The following is a 15350-nucleotide window of genomic DNA, read 5'->3' as shown; positions in this document are numbered from 1 at the left end:
TAACCATCAAGGCAAGCAATGACAGAACATACGTTTTAAGAAATTCAGATTTTACATTATAAATGTGCCTTGCTTAAACACGGTTAAATTATTAGGGAAAGACATTTAACAATTAATTTCAAAATTCAGGGGATAACAGTTTGAAACAATTTTTTTTTTTCGTTCCAATCGCACAAACTTCATCAGTGATGTAAAACAAGTTTCGGTTATGTTATGTACCAGTCAATTCCAAACTTCCCATTACCCCCTGGACATTTTCAAGACATTTTAAATGTTTTTTTAGTCAAATTCCCCAGTATGTTGGGAGAATACATGGTCAAATGCCCCACCGGCTAGCACATCAGAAAGCGTCAAATCCTCCACCAAGTGACCATTCAATAATTTTCCCATGCATCAAACTGCTTATTCAAATGTAAACATCCTAATAAACACAGCCGAAATATCATAAGTCTCAGAAAGCTGTGTTACAGTGGTTTGTTCATTAAAATTTTTCATTCCAGAAATCCTACATTTAACAGGCTTTTTAAAAGGCTCTCAAATGCTCCAACAAACATTGAATATTGGAGCAATGAGCTGCACATGCTGAATGCAGATAGAATTATGCAATCCTTTTGCTTGCAACGCTGACTAGAATTTTGACATAAAAGTCAAATGCCTGACTGGGCATTTCTTATTTTGGGTCAAATTATCCATTGTGTGGAGCAAAACTCCAGTCAAATGCCCAGGGAGGGAGGATGGGCAGTTTTGGAATTGCTTGGTAGATTATGTAAGAGAAAGGCTGGTATTTTACCCCAGGAGAGGATTGTAAATAAGATACTTTATAGGCCTTTCCTTTGGTCGAAATGAATTTTTTTTTTAATTCTGTTTATGTCACTTGGTTGAGTCCCACATTTCATGACCTAAACATATTTTCCAGCATTTAAAAAAAACTTTTGAGTTTCGAGAAAGTGTCCATACTTTTTATCTAGTTTTGTTAGGTAATGTGAGGATGGTTTATGAAGCAACTTGCAAACAAATACAATTTTCAGCGACAGTGTTGCATGTTGTTAACTGAGGGGCTTGAAAATGAACACAAGTTTGTTGGGGGGATCTTGGGGCATCCTTCCCCAAAAAATTTTGAAATCTAGAGGCTCGGAAATCAACATTCTCCCCGAGAAATGTCTTTAAAAACACTAAACCTGGATACTTCTAGGTACTTCTAGTGCTTACAGCAATATCGTGGAGTTTTTGTAAACTTGATACCTCTCAGTCTTCATATATCCTGCCCTTAGTACACTGGCCTGCGTGTTTATACAAGCTTTTATTCAAGGCTTACATAACAGATTCTTTCAAAGGCAGTCAAATAGCTCAATACAACTTAGAAAAAGAACCAGATCAGGAAAGTTAGCTATCGATCTGAGAATGGTGTAGAGCGATACCACTAAATCACACACATGTCCTTTTCCATCTTGCCAATCTCTGGATAGTCACATTACAGGTAATCCCACTTCATTTGTGGTAATCTCTGGTAAACTGGACCTTTTTCCTTTTTGGCTGAGGGGGGATGGGTGGGTGGATTTGTGTGCTCTTTGTTTTTGTTTTCTGTTATTCAGTTACTCAATGAACCGAATGCAAATTATATGGCGGACGTTTAGGCCATCCCAGGTCTACTCTAGTTGTGCAAAAGCCAGGCTAGTGAGGCCTCAAGAGTTTTGTTTTGACTGCTCATCTTAGCAATTGAGTCAATCGATATGGTTTGCTTCAAATTGTTGCGTGCCTGAGCGCCACCAAGAAGGAGATTTTACTCTAGCTGCAACTACCTTTACTTTCCCGAGATCTTTTCGCAAAGAAAGTTAACGATTCATGTGATTTGGTGTGGTAATAGAAAGCACTTAACAGCGAAAACGCAAGTGTGCTCGCTTCACTTACTTAAGAAGATAGGACTCATGGAAGTATTTGAATGAAAGAATTTTGGCAAGAGAAAGTGCTGTTCCATGATGTTTGCTTGGTCTCTTACTTATCCAATGAAAGGTAAAGGTGGACATTCTCAGGAACGGGAGCATGTGCTGTCGACTTTAAGGTCTTTTAGATTTAACACCTGGAAACAGCGCTAGCTGCATTTAAATATACAATTAATGACAAGTGAGAATGAAATAAAACATTAAAAATGACCTTTTAATCCTACAAGCCTGGCTTATGAAACCATGTAAGCACCGGAAGAAAGCAACATGTTTTAAGAACAGTCCTTTGATCAAAGTTCACTGAAAAAACTGACAGAGGAACAGTTGCAAACTAAGAAAGTAAGAAAAAGGAAAAAAGTTCTGGAAGGGATCGAGAGTGCAAGTATTCAAGTATTGTATTTGCCCTTCTGCCCAATCTATTTTAGCAACTTGTCGAAGGGTTTCAAGATAAACTAACAGCGGTTTTCTAAAAATTGGTACTTTCATTGCACTGCTCAAACTCTTGAACACAGGATCGTGAAGACTGTTTAAACATTCGGCCTCATTGTAAACATTTCATGCACAGCAGTGTTCATGAGAGCTCCAAGGTTTGATAAGTTGTAACGGCAGATTCACTCATTCCTCGAGAATGTTTACCTTTCTATGGTAAGAGAATGGACAAAGCGAGCTTGAAACAGAACCATCTGTCAGGAATTCTCCCGTTCCAGTAGTTTCGTGAATCTTCTCTTGTGAAGTGAAGTGAGTACACTTTTGTACTTTTAACTCCATTGTAGTAAAGTGCTTCCATTTGCCGCACCAAAACGCTTGAATCCATTACGTTCTTAGTAAAGATCCTTGGCAAAGGGAAGATAATCAACTTTCATTTCTGCTGGGGTTAAATCTCCTCTTTGATGGCTCTTAAGCACATCATGCCTCGACACAAACCATATTGATCGACTCAATCGTTAAGAAGTGAAGGCAAAACAAAACTCTTGAGGCCTCACTAGCCTCACTTTCGCGCAACTAGACCCGGGCCAACCAAGAGTTTCCGCATATTTTCATTCGGTGTATCCTTTATTAATTTAATTAATTAATTCATTTATCTATTCCTTTTCCTTATTTTCAACAGTTTACATACGTACACTACTTGGAATTGAAAGCTAACTAGAAAACCTAAAAGTTTATTTAGCTTCCCGGCTTGCACATTTTATTTCTCTTACACAGGGTTGTCAAAAAGATTTTAGGTAGCAGGAGAATGACAGAAAGTAGCCGGCATGTGTTTCCCGGCGGGGCTGGTAGGGGAAGACATATCACTGTTGATATAAACAGTTCAATCCAGGTTAGTAGCAGCTGTCAAACATGATTGCATCAAAACTGCGTCTGAATTAGTAAGTGAAACTTTGATGGAAGCATGCAAAGAAGCCGGATGGAAAGCCAGAGGCAGCAAAATTAAATGCAAATCACAAATAAAATGGTTCGATCAGGAATGTAGAACAGAAAAAGAAAACTTGCAATCCCTTAGGGAGAAAATTTCTTATGACATTAATAATTCAGAACTGAGACAACTACTGCGAGACAAAAAGAAGCGGTTCAAACAAACTTGTAGACGGAAGAAACGGGAGTCTCAGCAAAGGCATGTCTAATATCGATATGCAGAACTCCAAAGAGACCTGACGACAAATACATGTAGGAAAAATCTTTAACTAAGGAAAAAGAAAAACACATGGAGCTGAAGCAGTGAGTACGGAACAGTTTTATAAATACTTTTAGCAACAGAATGCGACCTCTCTCAATAATATACTAGATCTGGAGACGAATATAAAAACCCAGTGGAAGAGTGGAAGGCCCAATTGAATATCCAATAACTGATAAAGAGTTCAAAACTGCAATTAACAAACTGAAAGCAAGCAAATCTCCAGGTATCGATAATATATTAAAGGAAGCAATAAGAATCAGAAAGGAAGCCATTAAAGGGCATTTAGCAAATTTATTTAATCAAATCTTAGATACTGGCAAATACTCTGCTCTTTGGAGTTTTGGCCTGATTGTACCTATTCATAAGAAGGATGATCGATCCAAAGTCGAAAATTACTGAGGTATCACTTTACTCTCTGCGTTAGGCAAGATCTTTACATCAATCCTCAACAATCGACTGTACGATTACATGGTTCAAAAAGGAATTTTGAAAGCTGAACACCGTGGCTTCAGAAAAATGCATGGCACAGTTGATAGCATCTTCACATTAAAAACGCTTATTGACAAGTATGTGAAATCTAAACCACAAAAGCACCAAAATTTACTCTTTTCATGCTTTGTCGACTTTGGAAAAGCCTTTGACTGTAAACAGAAACTAGACGACCAACTAAGAAAAGAAGATGTCCACGGATGTTTCTTGGACGTTTTAATATCCATGTTCTCAAATGAAATCGGCAGTTAAAATTGATGACAAATTAACCCAATCATTTACTTGTAAAGGAAAGGTTCCATGTTGTCAACTACTCTTTTTAATTTCTATAGGTAGGACAACTCATGTCACTATGGATATGTGTTATACATACCACTAGGGATATGTGTTTCCCAGGTGGGGGAACACATATCACTAGGGATATGTGTTTCCCAGATGGGGGAACACATATCACTAGGGATATGTGTTTCCCAGGTGGGGGAACACACATCACTAGGGATATGTGTCTCCCAGGTGGGGGAACACATATCACTAGGGATATGTGTTTCCCAGGTAGATAGGGTGCTTCACAAAAATGAACATGTAGATCATGATTAAAACAATTTCTTTTTCTTTTTCTATTTTACAACATTTAGAATCGTCCATTTTTTTTACTTTTTTAAAATAATTTACATGCAGCAAAAACCTTAAAGTAGGCGGTGATAGCGTCGGTCGCCGGCGCATTTTGACAACCCTGCATTTCTCATGATCTCTCCTATTCGTATAGTTTCGTTAATGTTAAGTGAGCACACTTGTTCTCTTAACTCCGTTCTAGTAAAGTGCTTCCATTCGCGGCGCCGAATCACTTGATTCCATTACGTTCTTAGTAAAGATCCTTGGCAAAGGGAAGATAATCAACTTTCATTTCTGCTGGGGTTAAATCTCTTTTTTGAATGCTCTTAAGCACATAACATCTTGACACAAACCATATCGATCATCTCAATCGTTAAGACGTGAAGGCAAAACAAAACTCGTGAGGCCTCACTAGCCCCACTTTCGCGCAACTAGACCCGGGCCAACCAAGAGTTCCCCATATTTTCATTCTGTGTATCCTTTATTAAGGTGATTCCCTAGTAAAAGAACCTAACATAGATTGTAGATGAAACTTGGTACACTGATGTAACAAGTCAAGAAGATGATTGTAAAGTGATAAAAAGTGGGGGGTCACCGTGCTCGTTTTGACGTCACAATGCTGAGAAATACGGCTATTTTGGACCCTTCGTCCAAAACCGCACGCAGCCCAAAACTAGACAAGAATGTGAGATTTTTCGATGATGCATGTGGTATCGCACAGAATTTGACTTTATTGTATTGTTTATCCACTTACATACCAGAAAAATACCTTTTAATGCTCCTGTTTTTATTTTACGCTTCAAAGTAGAATTGAATTGGACACGCGCTATTCGACCCGTGATAGCTCAATCCGTACAATTTAGTAAAATTGCCAAAAAACTGAACATAGATTTGTGCCAATTTTTTTCTCATCGAAAGGAAGCACTGTCCTTATTAAAATCATGAAATAAAAAACTGGGGTCACCGTACTCGTTTTTGCGGTAGAGCTGCAGAAAGTGCGCACCAAATGCATTTTCTCCGAGTTTTGAGAGAGGACTGAGGCGAGTTTCAAAATAGAATGTATGTGAAAAGGGGAAGAAAGTATTAAAAAATCTGCTTTTACAGAATTTACATCGAGATATCACCTTTAGGATACAATGTGATAAAGAAAGCGTTTAAATAAAAATCAAAGTGAGTAAGCACAAGTTAAACATCCACTATCGAGGTGAGGAAGTCGAACTCAGCAACACGCATACTGCCTACATTATGCACATTCCCAACACATTGAGTCTCACCTCGGCAAGAAACAACTGCAAGCAAAAATTCCAATAGCGTTTCTCTTCAGTCAACTTCATTTTAATAATGATACTTCACATGCTCTGTTTTACAATGGCCATCTTGTTATGTGCAGTAAGAGATGCGCAGTGCAAAACCAGGGAATCACCTTAATTTAATTAATTAATTCATTTATCTATTCCTTTTTCTTCTTTTTCAACTGTTTACATACCTACTTTAATTGGAATTGGAAGCTAACTAGAAAACGTAAAAGCTTATGTAGCCTCCCAGCTTGCACATTTTGTTTCTCTTACATTATAAATTTATAACTTTATAGCACAAATTTCGGTCATGTAAAGTAAAAAAAAATGTAATATCACCATGAGCTGAATGAAGAATTGTTGTTGTTCTTTCCTCTTTTTTACTCTTCATATGTACCTCGTACTAAGACAAAAAACATTCCTCGGGAAAACTGAGTTAAGAGGCTAAAGTTGATTTTTCCCCCATAGCACTTATGTTTCCCTTGCAAATAATTTTCGAACTGAAGGACTAATGCAAAATGCGAGAAAACCAAAAAAAATGGCGATATCTTAATATTTTTCTTTGCTTTGCCACTGGCTTCTTAAAGATACTGCTATAATATTATCTGCTGACCACTACACAGGGTTACCACTCTGCAAGTTGTGAACTATACCATTTCTCAGTTACAGACCTCATCCCTTCCCACATAGCAGGATGGAAGGCTATACATTGTAAAGCATTTTAGAAGAGTTAACAGTTCTTCCCTCCCCTGGTGCTGTGCCTTGTCGTGGCGGGGAGGCTTGCGTGCCCTTGTTACCACGAGAGCTATGATGGCGGGAGCTTATGCTCCTGAAAGGTAATGCCGGATTGCTCTTAGGGACAGGGGCCAGACTAAACAGCACCCTGGTCCATTTCTAATATCAACCCTGCATGACGTCACACCTGAGGATTTTCAAGCTAGCAAGAGACCACATAAGAGGACCCAGACACCCAACTCCAGGAAATTCACAATAACCAACATGCCTACTCAGTAGGTTCTTAAACTGACTGTTCCTCTACACTGCATCCCTGATGCCTGCCCCATACATTCCAGATATCAGACTGGAAACTTATGGAAGATACTACCTGTATGAAATTGGTTTCCTTATGGTGGCTGGAGGATTGTGTATGACTAGGTTCCAATGAAAGCTGAACTTGTGGATATAGTGTAGTGGTGTTTGGCCGATGAACTGTTTCGACAGAAACCGGTGTCACTTGGGGTGGGTCAACCTTTGGGATGATAAGGATTTACTAGGATCGGAGGTCCCAGACCACCAGGATCATGGTAGACTAAATGAACCGATGAATTTTTGTCTAGAGTGGAGTCATCAGTTCATTTGATCTACCATGATCTGAGTGATCTCGGATCACTTATCCTCATTCGGATCGTCTCAAAGAGCTCACTCTTAATAATCTGCATGCCACGAGAGATCAGCAAACATAGAACCGGTCAACCGATAAACCAGTAAGTATGGAAACCAGAAACTCATACTAACAGTTCTTCCTTATTTGTAGTGTTCAACTACAACAGCATTCCTGATGCCTGCCCATTTTGCTGTGGTGTCAACCTGCAAATCGAAGGAACCTACCATCCAAAACCAGGAAATCTAGGATACTCAACACACCCACTCAGTCAGTACTAATGCTGACTGTTCCTCTTCACTTGTTGTTATCATGGATCCACAACTGCATCCCTGATGCCTGCCCCATACATTCCAGATATCAGACTGGAAACTTATGGAAGATACTACCTGTATGAAATTGGTTTCCTTACGGTGGCTGGAGGATTGTGTATGACTAGGTTCCAATGAAAGCTGAACTTGTGGATATGGTGTAGTGGTGTTTGGCCGATGAACTGTTTCGACAGAAACCGGTGTCACTTGGGGTGGGTTGACCTTTGGGATGATAAGGATTTACTAGGATCGGAGGTCCCAGACCACCAGGATCATGGTAGACCAAATGAACCAATGAATTTTGATCTACCATGATCTGAGTGATCTCGGATCATTTATCCTCATTCAGATCGTCTCAAAAAGCTCACTCTTAATAATCTGCATGCCACGAGAGATCAGCAAACATAGAACCGGTCAACCTATAAACCAGTAAGTATGGAAACCAGAAATTCATACTAACTGTTCTTCCTTATTTGTAGTGTTCAACTACATAAGCATTCTTGATGCCTGCCCATTTTGCTGTGGTGTCAACCTGCAAATCGAAGGAACCTACCATCCAAAACCAGGAAATCTAGGATACTCAACACACCCACTCAGTCAGTACTAATGCTGACTGTTCCTCTTCACTTGTTGTTATCATGGATCCACAACTGATTATGGCTATCATTATCACTCTTGTACAAATCCTTGACAGAACTCAGTTTACAGCAGTCAAAATACAGTAGGTTTATAAGTGGGATTAAGAGACTGTTGATCAATGGTGGTTGTTTTTTTTTCAATTTCAGTACACTTTATGCCATGAAACGTTAATTTGAATTTACATAATTTATTGACTCTTGTACTTGTTATCATATTTCGTATATAATTTATTAGAAGGAGTGTGGTGACAAAATTTCTCGCCTGTCATGTGGAAGAAACCAGAGCTGGCATGGAGGCCAAGCCACTGTTGTTTTTTCCCTCCACCAAGTACCCTGGATTTGTCGATCAGGTATGTGACTTAATTCAATTTTTTGGAATAATAACTGTCTAAGACCTTTCTTTGAGAATTAACATTATGTGGTTTTCAAGTTTAAAAAAGCACAAAGCATAACAAGAGTGACTTGTTAGACAAGTAATTGGTGATACATTGTGATGCTGATTGCTCTCTGGACCTCCTAAACACGTGATTTGATAAAAATAGCTATTTATCATCTAAAAAAGCCGGACCTCCTAAACACCTGATTTAATAACCCACCCACTTAGTCATTTCTCATACTGACTGTTCCTCTTCACTTGTTATGATCATGGATCCACAACTGCATCCCAGATGCCTGCCCCATACATTCCAGATATCTGACTGGAAACTTGTGGAAGATACTACTTGTATGAAATATTGGATTCCTTATGGTGGCTGGATGCTTGTGTATGACCGGATTCCAATGAAAGCTGAACTTGTGGAAGGTGTAGTGGTGTTATGTGGCCGATGAACTGTTTCGGCAGAAGCCGGTGTCACTTAATCTACATAACGCAAGAGATCAGAGATCATAGAACCGGTCAACCTATAAACCAGTAAGTATGGAAACCAGAAACTCATACTAACTGTTCTTTCCCTTTATCATCTATTTCTCATCTTAAAAGGGCAATTTTGAGCTCTGTGGACCTCCTAAACACCTGATTTAATAACACACCCACTCAGTCAGTTGTCATAGTGACTGTTCCTCTTCACTTGTTGTGATCATGGATCCACAACTGCATCCCAGATGCCTGCCCCATACATTCCAGATATCTGACTGGAAGCTTGTGGAAGATACTACTTGTATGAAATATTGGATTCCTTATGGTGGCTGGATGCTTGTGTATGACTGGATTCCAATGAAAGCTGAACTTGTGGAAGGTGTAGTGGTGTTATGTGGCTGATGAACTGTTTCGGCAGAAGCCGGTGTCACTTAATCTACATAACGCAAGAGATCAGAGATCATAGAACCGGTCAACCTATAAACCAGTAAGTATGGAAACCAGAAACTCATACTAACTGTTCTTTCCCTTTATCATCTATTTCTCATCTTAAAAGGGCAATTTTGAGCTCTGTGGACCTCCTAAACACCTGATTTAATAACACACCCACTCAGTCAGTTGTCATAGTGACTGTTCCTCTTCGCTTGTTGTGATCATGGATCCACAACTGCATCCCAGATGCCTGCCCCATACATTCCAGATATCTGACTGGAAGCTTGTGGAAGATACAACTTGTATGAAATATTGGATTCCTTATGGTGGCTGGATGCTTGTGTATGACCGGATTCCAATGAAAGCTGAACTTGTGGAAGGTGTAGTGGTGTTATGTGGCCGATGAACTGTTTCGGCAGAAGCCGGTGTCACTTAATCTACATAACACAAGAGATCAGAGATCATAGAACCGGTCAACCTATAAACCAGTAAGTATGGAAACCAGAAACTCATACTAACTGTTCTTCCCCTTTATCATCTATTTATCATCTAAAAAGGCCAATTTTGAGCTCTGTGGACCTCCGAATCACCTGATTTAATAACACACCCACTCAGTCAGTTCTCATAGTGACTGTTCCTCTTCACTTGTTGTGATCATGGATCCACAACTGCATCCCAGATGCCTGCCCCATACATTCCAGATATCTGACTGGAAGCTTGTGGAAGATACTACTTGTATGAAATATTGGATTCCTTATGGTGGCTGGATGCTTGTGTATGACCGGATTCCAATGAAAGCTGAACTTGTGGAAGGTGTAGTGGTGTTATGTGGCCGATGAACTGTTTCGGCAGAAGCCGGTGTCACTTAATCTACATAACACAAGAGATCAGAGATCATAGAACCGGTCAACCTATAAACCAGTAAGTATGGAAACCAGAAACTCATACTAACTGTTCTTCCCCTTTATCATCTATTTATCATCTAAAAAGGCCAATTTTGAGCTCTGTGGACCTCCGAAACACCTGATTTAATAACACACCCACTCAGTTAGTTCTCATAGTGACTGTTCCTCTTCACTTGTTGTGATCATGGATCCACAACTGCATCCCAGATGCCTGCCCCATACATTCCAGATATCTGACTGGAAGCTTGTGGAAGATACGACTTGTATGAAATATTGGATTCTTTATGGTGGCTGGATGCTTGTGTATGACCGGATTCCAATGAAAGCTGAACTTGTGGAAGGTGTAGTGGTGTTATGTGGCCGATGAACTGTTTCGGCAGAAGCCGGTGTCACTTAATCTACATAACACAAGAGATCAGAGATCATAGAACCGGTCAACCTATAAACCAGTAAGTATGGAAACCAGAAACTCATACTAACTGTTCTTCCCCTTTATCATCTATTTATCATCTAAAAAGGCCAATTTTGAGCTCTGTGGACCTCCGAAACACCTGATTTAATAGCACACCGACTCAGTCAGTTCTCATGGTGACTGTTCCTCTTCACTTGTTTTGATCATGGATCCACAACTGCATCCCAGATGCCTGCCCCATACATTCCAGATATCTGACTGGAAGCTTGTGGAAGATACAACTTGTATGAAATATTGGATTCCTTATGGTGGCTGGATGCTTGTGTATGACCGGATTCCAATGAAAGCTGAACTTGTGGAAGGTGTAGTGGTGTTATGTGGCCGATGAACTGTTTCGGCAGAAGCCGGTGTCACTTAATCTACACAACACAAGAGATCAGAGATCATAGAACCGGTCAACCTATAAACCAGTAAGTATGGAAACCAGAAACTCATACTAACTGTTCTTCCCTATTTGTAGTTTTCAACTACAAAGTCATCCCTTGTGCTTGTCCTTATTGCTGTGGTGTGGACCTGGTAAAGCCAGGATACCCAAATAAGTTGGTACTCAAACTGACTGTTTCTCTACTCCTGTTGTGGTTGTGGTCAGTGCATGACCATTATTTACCTGTCTTCATTTGATTATGGCTTCCATTATCACTCTTGCACAAATCCTTGAAGGAACACAGTTTACAGCAGTTTGTTGTAATACTTGTTTTTTCCATTTCAGTTCACTTTATGCCATGAAACATTGATTTGAATTTAAACATTGACTCTTTGTGCTTGTTATCATATTTCATATCTTTCAGTTAGAAGGAATGTGGTGGCAAGATTTCTCGCCTGTGATGGGGAAGAAAGCAGAGCTGGCATGGAGGCCAAGCCATCCGGTATCCTGGATTTGTCGATCAGGTATGTGACTTAATTCAATTTTTTGGATTAATACCTGTCTTATACCTTTCCTTGAGAATTAACATTACGTGATTTTCAAGTAAAAAAAGCACAAAGCATCACAAGAGTGACTTGTTAAACAAGTATTTGGCAATACATTGTGATGCTGATTTTATCAAACTTGTCATTTCAGGTCTTGATCTGCCGAACCTGTCGGACATTATTCTGCCACATCAATTTTAATTGGAGCTACCTCACCTGATAATTGGATACAAAGACAGAAAATCCTGCCAAGTTTCCATTTTACCGAATTCTTTTGGTGGAATCTACCTTGTGCTGGCCAGAGCAGCTTTCAGAGAAGGATGTTTTAGTAGGTGAACGGAGTTCATATCGCCAGAAATCCTCATACGGGACATTATAATTTTAAAGTTAAACGATGTACCAAGTACGAGAGAAACATGAACAGATTTCAAGATCCATAAAAGTTTGAAGGATTCATTGAATCAAGCAGATAGACCAACGTACTGATGCAGCATCTAAATTACAGCACAAATTATTATTTGCTGCGGTTCTAAGAAGAGCAGAAAATTATCTTTTTCACGGTTCCAACTTATTGATAGCTGTCATGGAGACTCAAGTATAAAAAGGCGGGATTTTACTGAGGTGATCATTCTAAGCTGACATCGCTGCATGAGTTTCGTTTGTCAACGCTTTTTTCTTTTTGTGTCATTTGAATTGATTGTAGTTCGTCGTTGGTGTACTCATAATTTTGTATTCTAGTTAAACCTCTCTCCCTCGAGGTTCCTGTTAAGTGTCTGGCTCTGCTTTCGGGAGGGTTCAGGTTTCCTCCTTAGCTAAGGGGGTTTTTCCTGACGGGCAGCAGACACTATATCATTTTTATTACATTATCGATCAAACAACTTTACTTAGAGCTTGTTACATTTTCCTGCTTCACTACCTTTGCAGTACTTAAGTGTTTTATTTGTATAAATAAACGGGGACTGATGTTCGCATTACGCTGGGCTTTTATTCAGTGCAGCAGGCAGTTTTACTATTTTTATTTTCACTGTTCACCGTTTCAACAATAGGGAATAGGGAAAACCCAACAAACAACAAAAGTTAAAAGAAATTACAATTCGACTACCTAAAAACGACAGCAGTAATGAACGAACGTTGATTGTATACAATCAGTCACTTATATTTACTTAAATACAAGATTTACAATTCTTTCAATTTCGTGGTATTTGACCGTCAGGGGAAAGGAAACAATCGATGTCAAGAGCTGTATTAAGAGCTATCTGTAAGAAAGTTCCATTTTTTAAATATAATAGATAGATATAATTTTCTAATATAATAGATCTTAAATTAACCAGGCATAGAAAATTTGCAAAATTAGGCGATATTTCATCCATTTTGGCTTGCCAAATAATTGGAGACAATAGTTTAATTGACACGAGTATTCTATAGGATGAGGCTCCTGTCTCAAGCCCAGAGCAGTAATGTTCAATAAGTTGTATTTACTGATTAACGGAAGAACGTTTTGAAGCTAGCAGTCAGTTAGACTTTTCCAAAAAGAGGACGTTACATGGCAAGACCAAAAAAGATGAATTAGCGTCTCTGAGGAATTGTTGCAAAAGGGACAGTTGTCATTTACTTTTCGTCCTGTTTTAAGTAAGAAATCATTGGTTAGTATGCGCCCATGTAATAGTTTAAATTGGAACTCTATCAGTTTGGTTCTTTTCGTGCACCGTTGCGCCATAAGATAGGCAAGTTCCCAATAGGCCACCTGCACTAAGAGGTCACGTGACCAATGCTTCCTTCAAACAATGAGTTGGAATCCTGCTGATTCCAAAAATTGACAGAGCACATAAAAATTATCTTACACCCGAAATTTGAGAGGAAAAGCATTTAAGGGCGATATTTTATGGCACTTTGATTGTTCAACAAAGTGGTATGATTTGTATTGGCCGCCATGTTGGAGGGCATACTCTTGCCCTCCAACATGGCGACCAAAACTACTTGTTGCTTACATCTTGTTAAACTTTTGATAGTTACGTTCAAATGTGCTGTAAACGTTACCACATCATTTTTTCAACACTTTCCTTGAAGTTTAAGTGCAAAATTTGTGTTCAGAAAGAGGTAATTCGTAATTTTCAAAATCACATTTGGTCAGGTGACCAGCCACGAACTTACTCATTTTAAGAATATGTTGCACGTTTGAAAAACCAAATCACTTATTTTGTTTAGGATATGACCCGCTAATCGTTTTTCGAAGGCAAAATCATATAACTTTCATTTTCATAAAAAACGATGTCACATGACTTTTTAGTGCAAATGGCCTATTAATTGTTCTTTCTTCGTCTGAGAAATAACAGTCTTGAAGCCATTTTAGTTGGCTTTTATGTGGGGTTAAACGTTTGGTTCTGATCAGTTTTTGGTAAATTAATGGACCTGTCTTTTCCCTCCTAACAATACACAGAGAAATTTATTTCCAAGCGGCCATGTAATGTTCTATTTATTACATAAACACCAATGAAATACCAAACCATTTCCTTTAATAATTTTTTGGTGTGAAAGGCGCGATTTATTATGTAGCCATAGCAACGGTGATATTTTTAGATGTGAATTTTGACATGTGAAGATATCCCGTTTTCTCGGGAAAGTTCACCTGGTATTTCATTGGTGTTTATATAATAAGAGTGGTGTCATCAGCGTATTGGCTTATCTTAACTTCGTCATTACCTAGAGAAAAACCTCTTATGCTCTTATTGTTTCGGACGGTCTTGGCCAAGACCTCCGCAGCAAGAATAAACAAGTGTGGGAAATGGGGAGGTGGTCTAAGAGACTTATTAACATTTTTTAGTTTTCTTTGGCTTAAGATATCTGTCGGCTATTTTCTCATTATAAAATGTGGACCGCTAAACAATAATGCCATTTTCTTATTACGATAATCTTTTTGTAAGTTTCTCTCATATGTATAGCTGGATTAATAAACTGAAAGTTAATGTGCTTTGGTTACAAGATTATTTGGCAGAGAGTAACACAACCCTTGTTTGGACATCGGGATATAATTATAGGAAGAACCTACAAATTTTAAAAAGTTCCAAAGGGGTTGACACATAATTTTGGTAAAACATTTGGGAAATATTTCCCTTTTCACTTTTGCTCAAGAAAGGCCTAAAATGTTTTGATGTTCCTGATATAAAATACGCCTTCCCAAGCTATAAAGATATACTTTTGGAAGAAATCGCCATTTTGGATTTATTACAGAGGGTTAACCCATGATTCTGGCCCCAAAATTGGAAAATTCCTCTCTTCATTTTTCCTCAAAATATGCTTTTAAATAATGTTTGGTTATATTCTTGATATAAAATAAGCATTTTCTTGCTATAAAAATATCTTCTTTAAGTCACCATTTTGGATTTTTTGCAAAGGGTTAAACCATGATTTTAGTCGAAAAAATTGGAAAATTCCTGA

General features: G+C 38.7%; 1 protein-coding gene across 2 annotated transcripts; it reads left to right on the top strand.

Moving 5' to 3' along the window:
* The first annotated feature begins 6768 nt into the window (after positions 1 to 6768).
* On the top strand, positions 6769 to 14882 carry LOC140924297 (uncharacterized). Of its 2 annotated transcripts, XM_073374328.1 has the most exons (5): positions 6769 to 7250; positions 7546 to 8132; positions 8577 to 8691; positions 11795 to 11894; positions 12067 to 14882. In XM_073374328.1, the coding sequence occupies exons 2-5, from the start codon at positions 8086 to 8088 to the stop codon at positions 12114 to 12116; spliced, it is 312 nt and encodes a 103-aa protein (XP_073230429.1). In that variant the 5' UTR covers positions 6769 to 7250; positions 7546 to 8085; the 3' UTR covers positions 12117 to 14882. The 2 variants fall into 2 exon arrangements, with proteins under 2 accessions (XP_073230429.1, XP_073230428.1); XM_073374327.1 differs by having other exon boundaries at positions 6769 to 8132.
* The last annotated feature ends 468 nt before the right edge of the window (positions 14883 to 15350 follow it).

The sequence above is a fragment of the Porites lutea genome, chromosome 14 (genome assembly GCF_958299795.1).
Source record: "Porites lutea chromosome 14, jaPorLute2.1, whole genome shotgun sequence".
Lineage (NCBI taxonomy): Eukaryota > Metazoa > Cnidaria > Anthozoa > Scleractinia > Poritidae > Porites > Porites lutea.
Note: the sequence above shows the minus strand (reverse complement) of the source record. Positions and strands in the feature narration are given on the sequence as shown.

Bases quoted from the DNA above. Each gene is read 5' to 3' on its own strand.
- LOC140924297 (XM_073374328.1), top strand. From the start codon at position 8,086: ATGCCACGAGAGATCAGCAAACATAGAACCGGTCAACCTATAAACCA. The intron at 8,133-8,576 runs GTAAGTATGGAA...ATAATTTATTAG, and splicing joins ACCGGTCAACCTATAAACCA to AAGGAGTGTGGTGACAAAAT. The intron at 8,692-11,794 runs GTATGTGACTTA...CATATCTTTCAG, and splicing joins ACCCTGGATTTGTCGATCAG to TTAGAAGGAATGTGGTGGCA.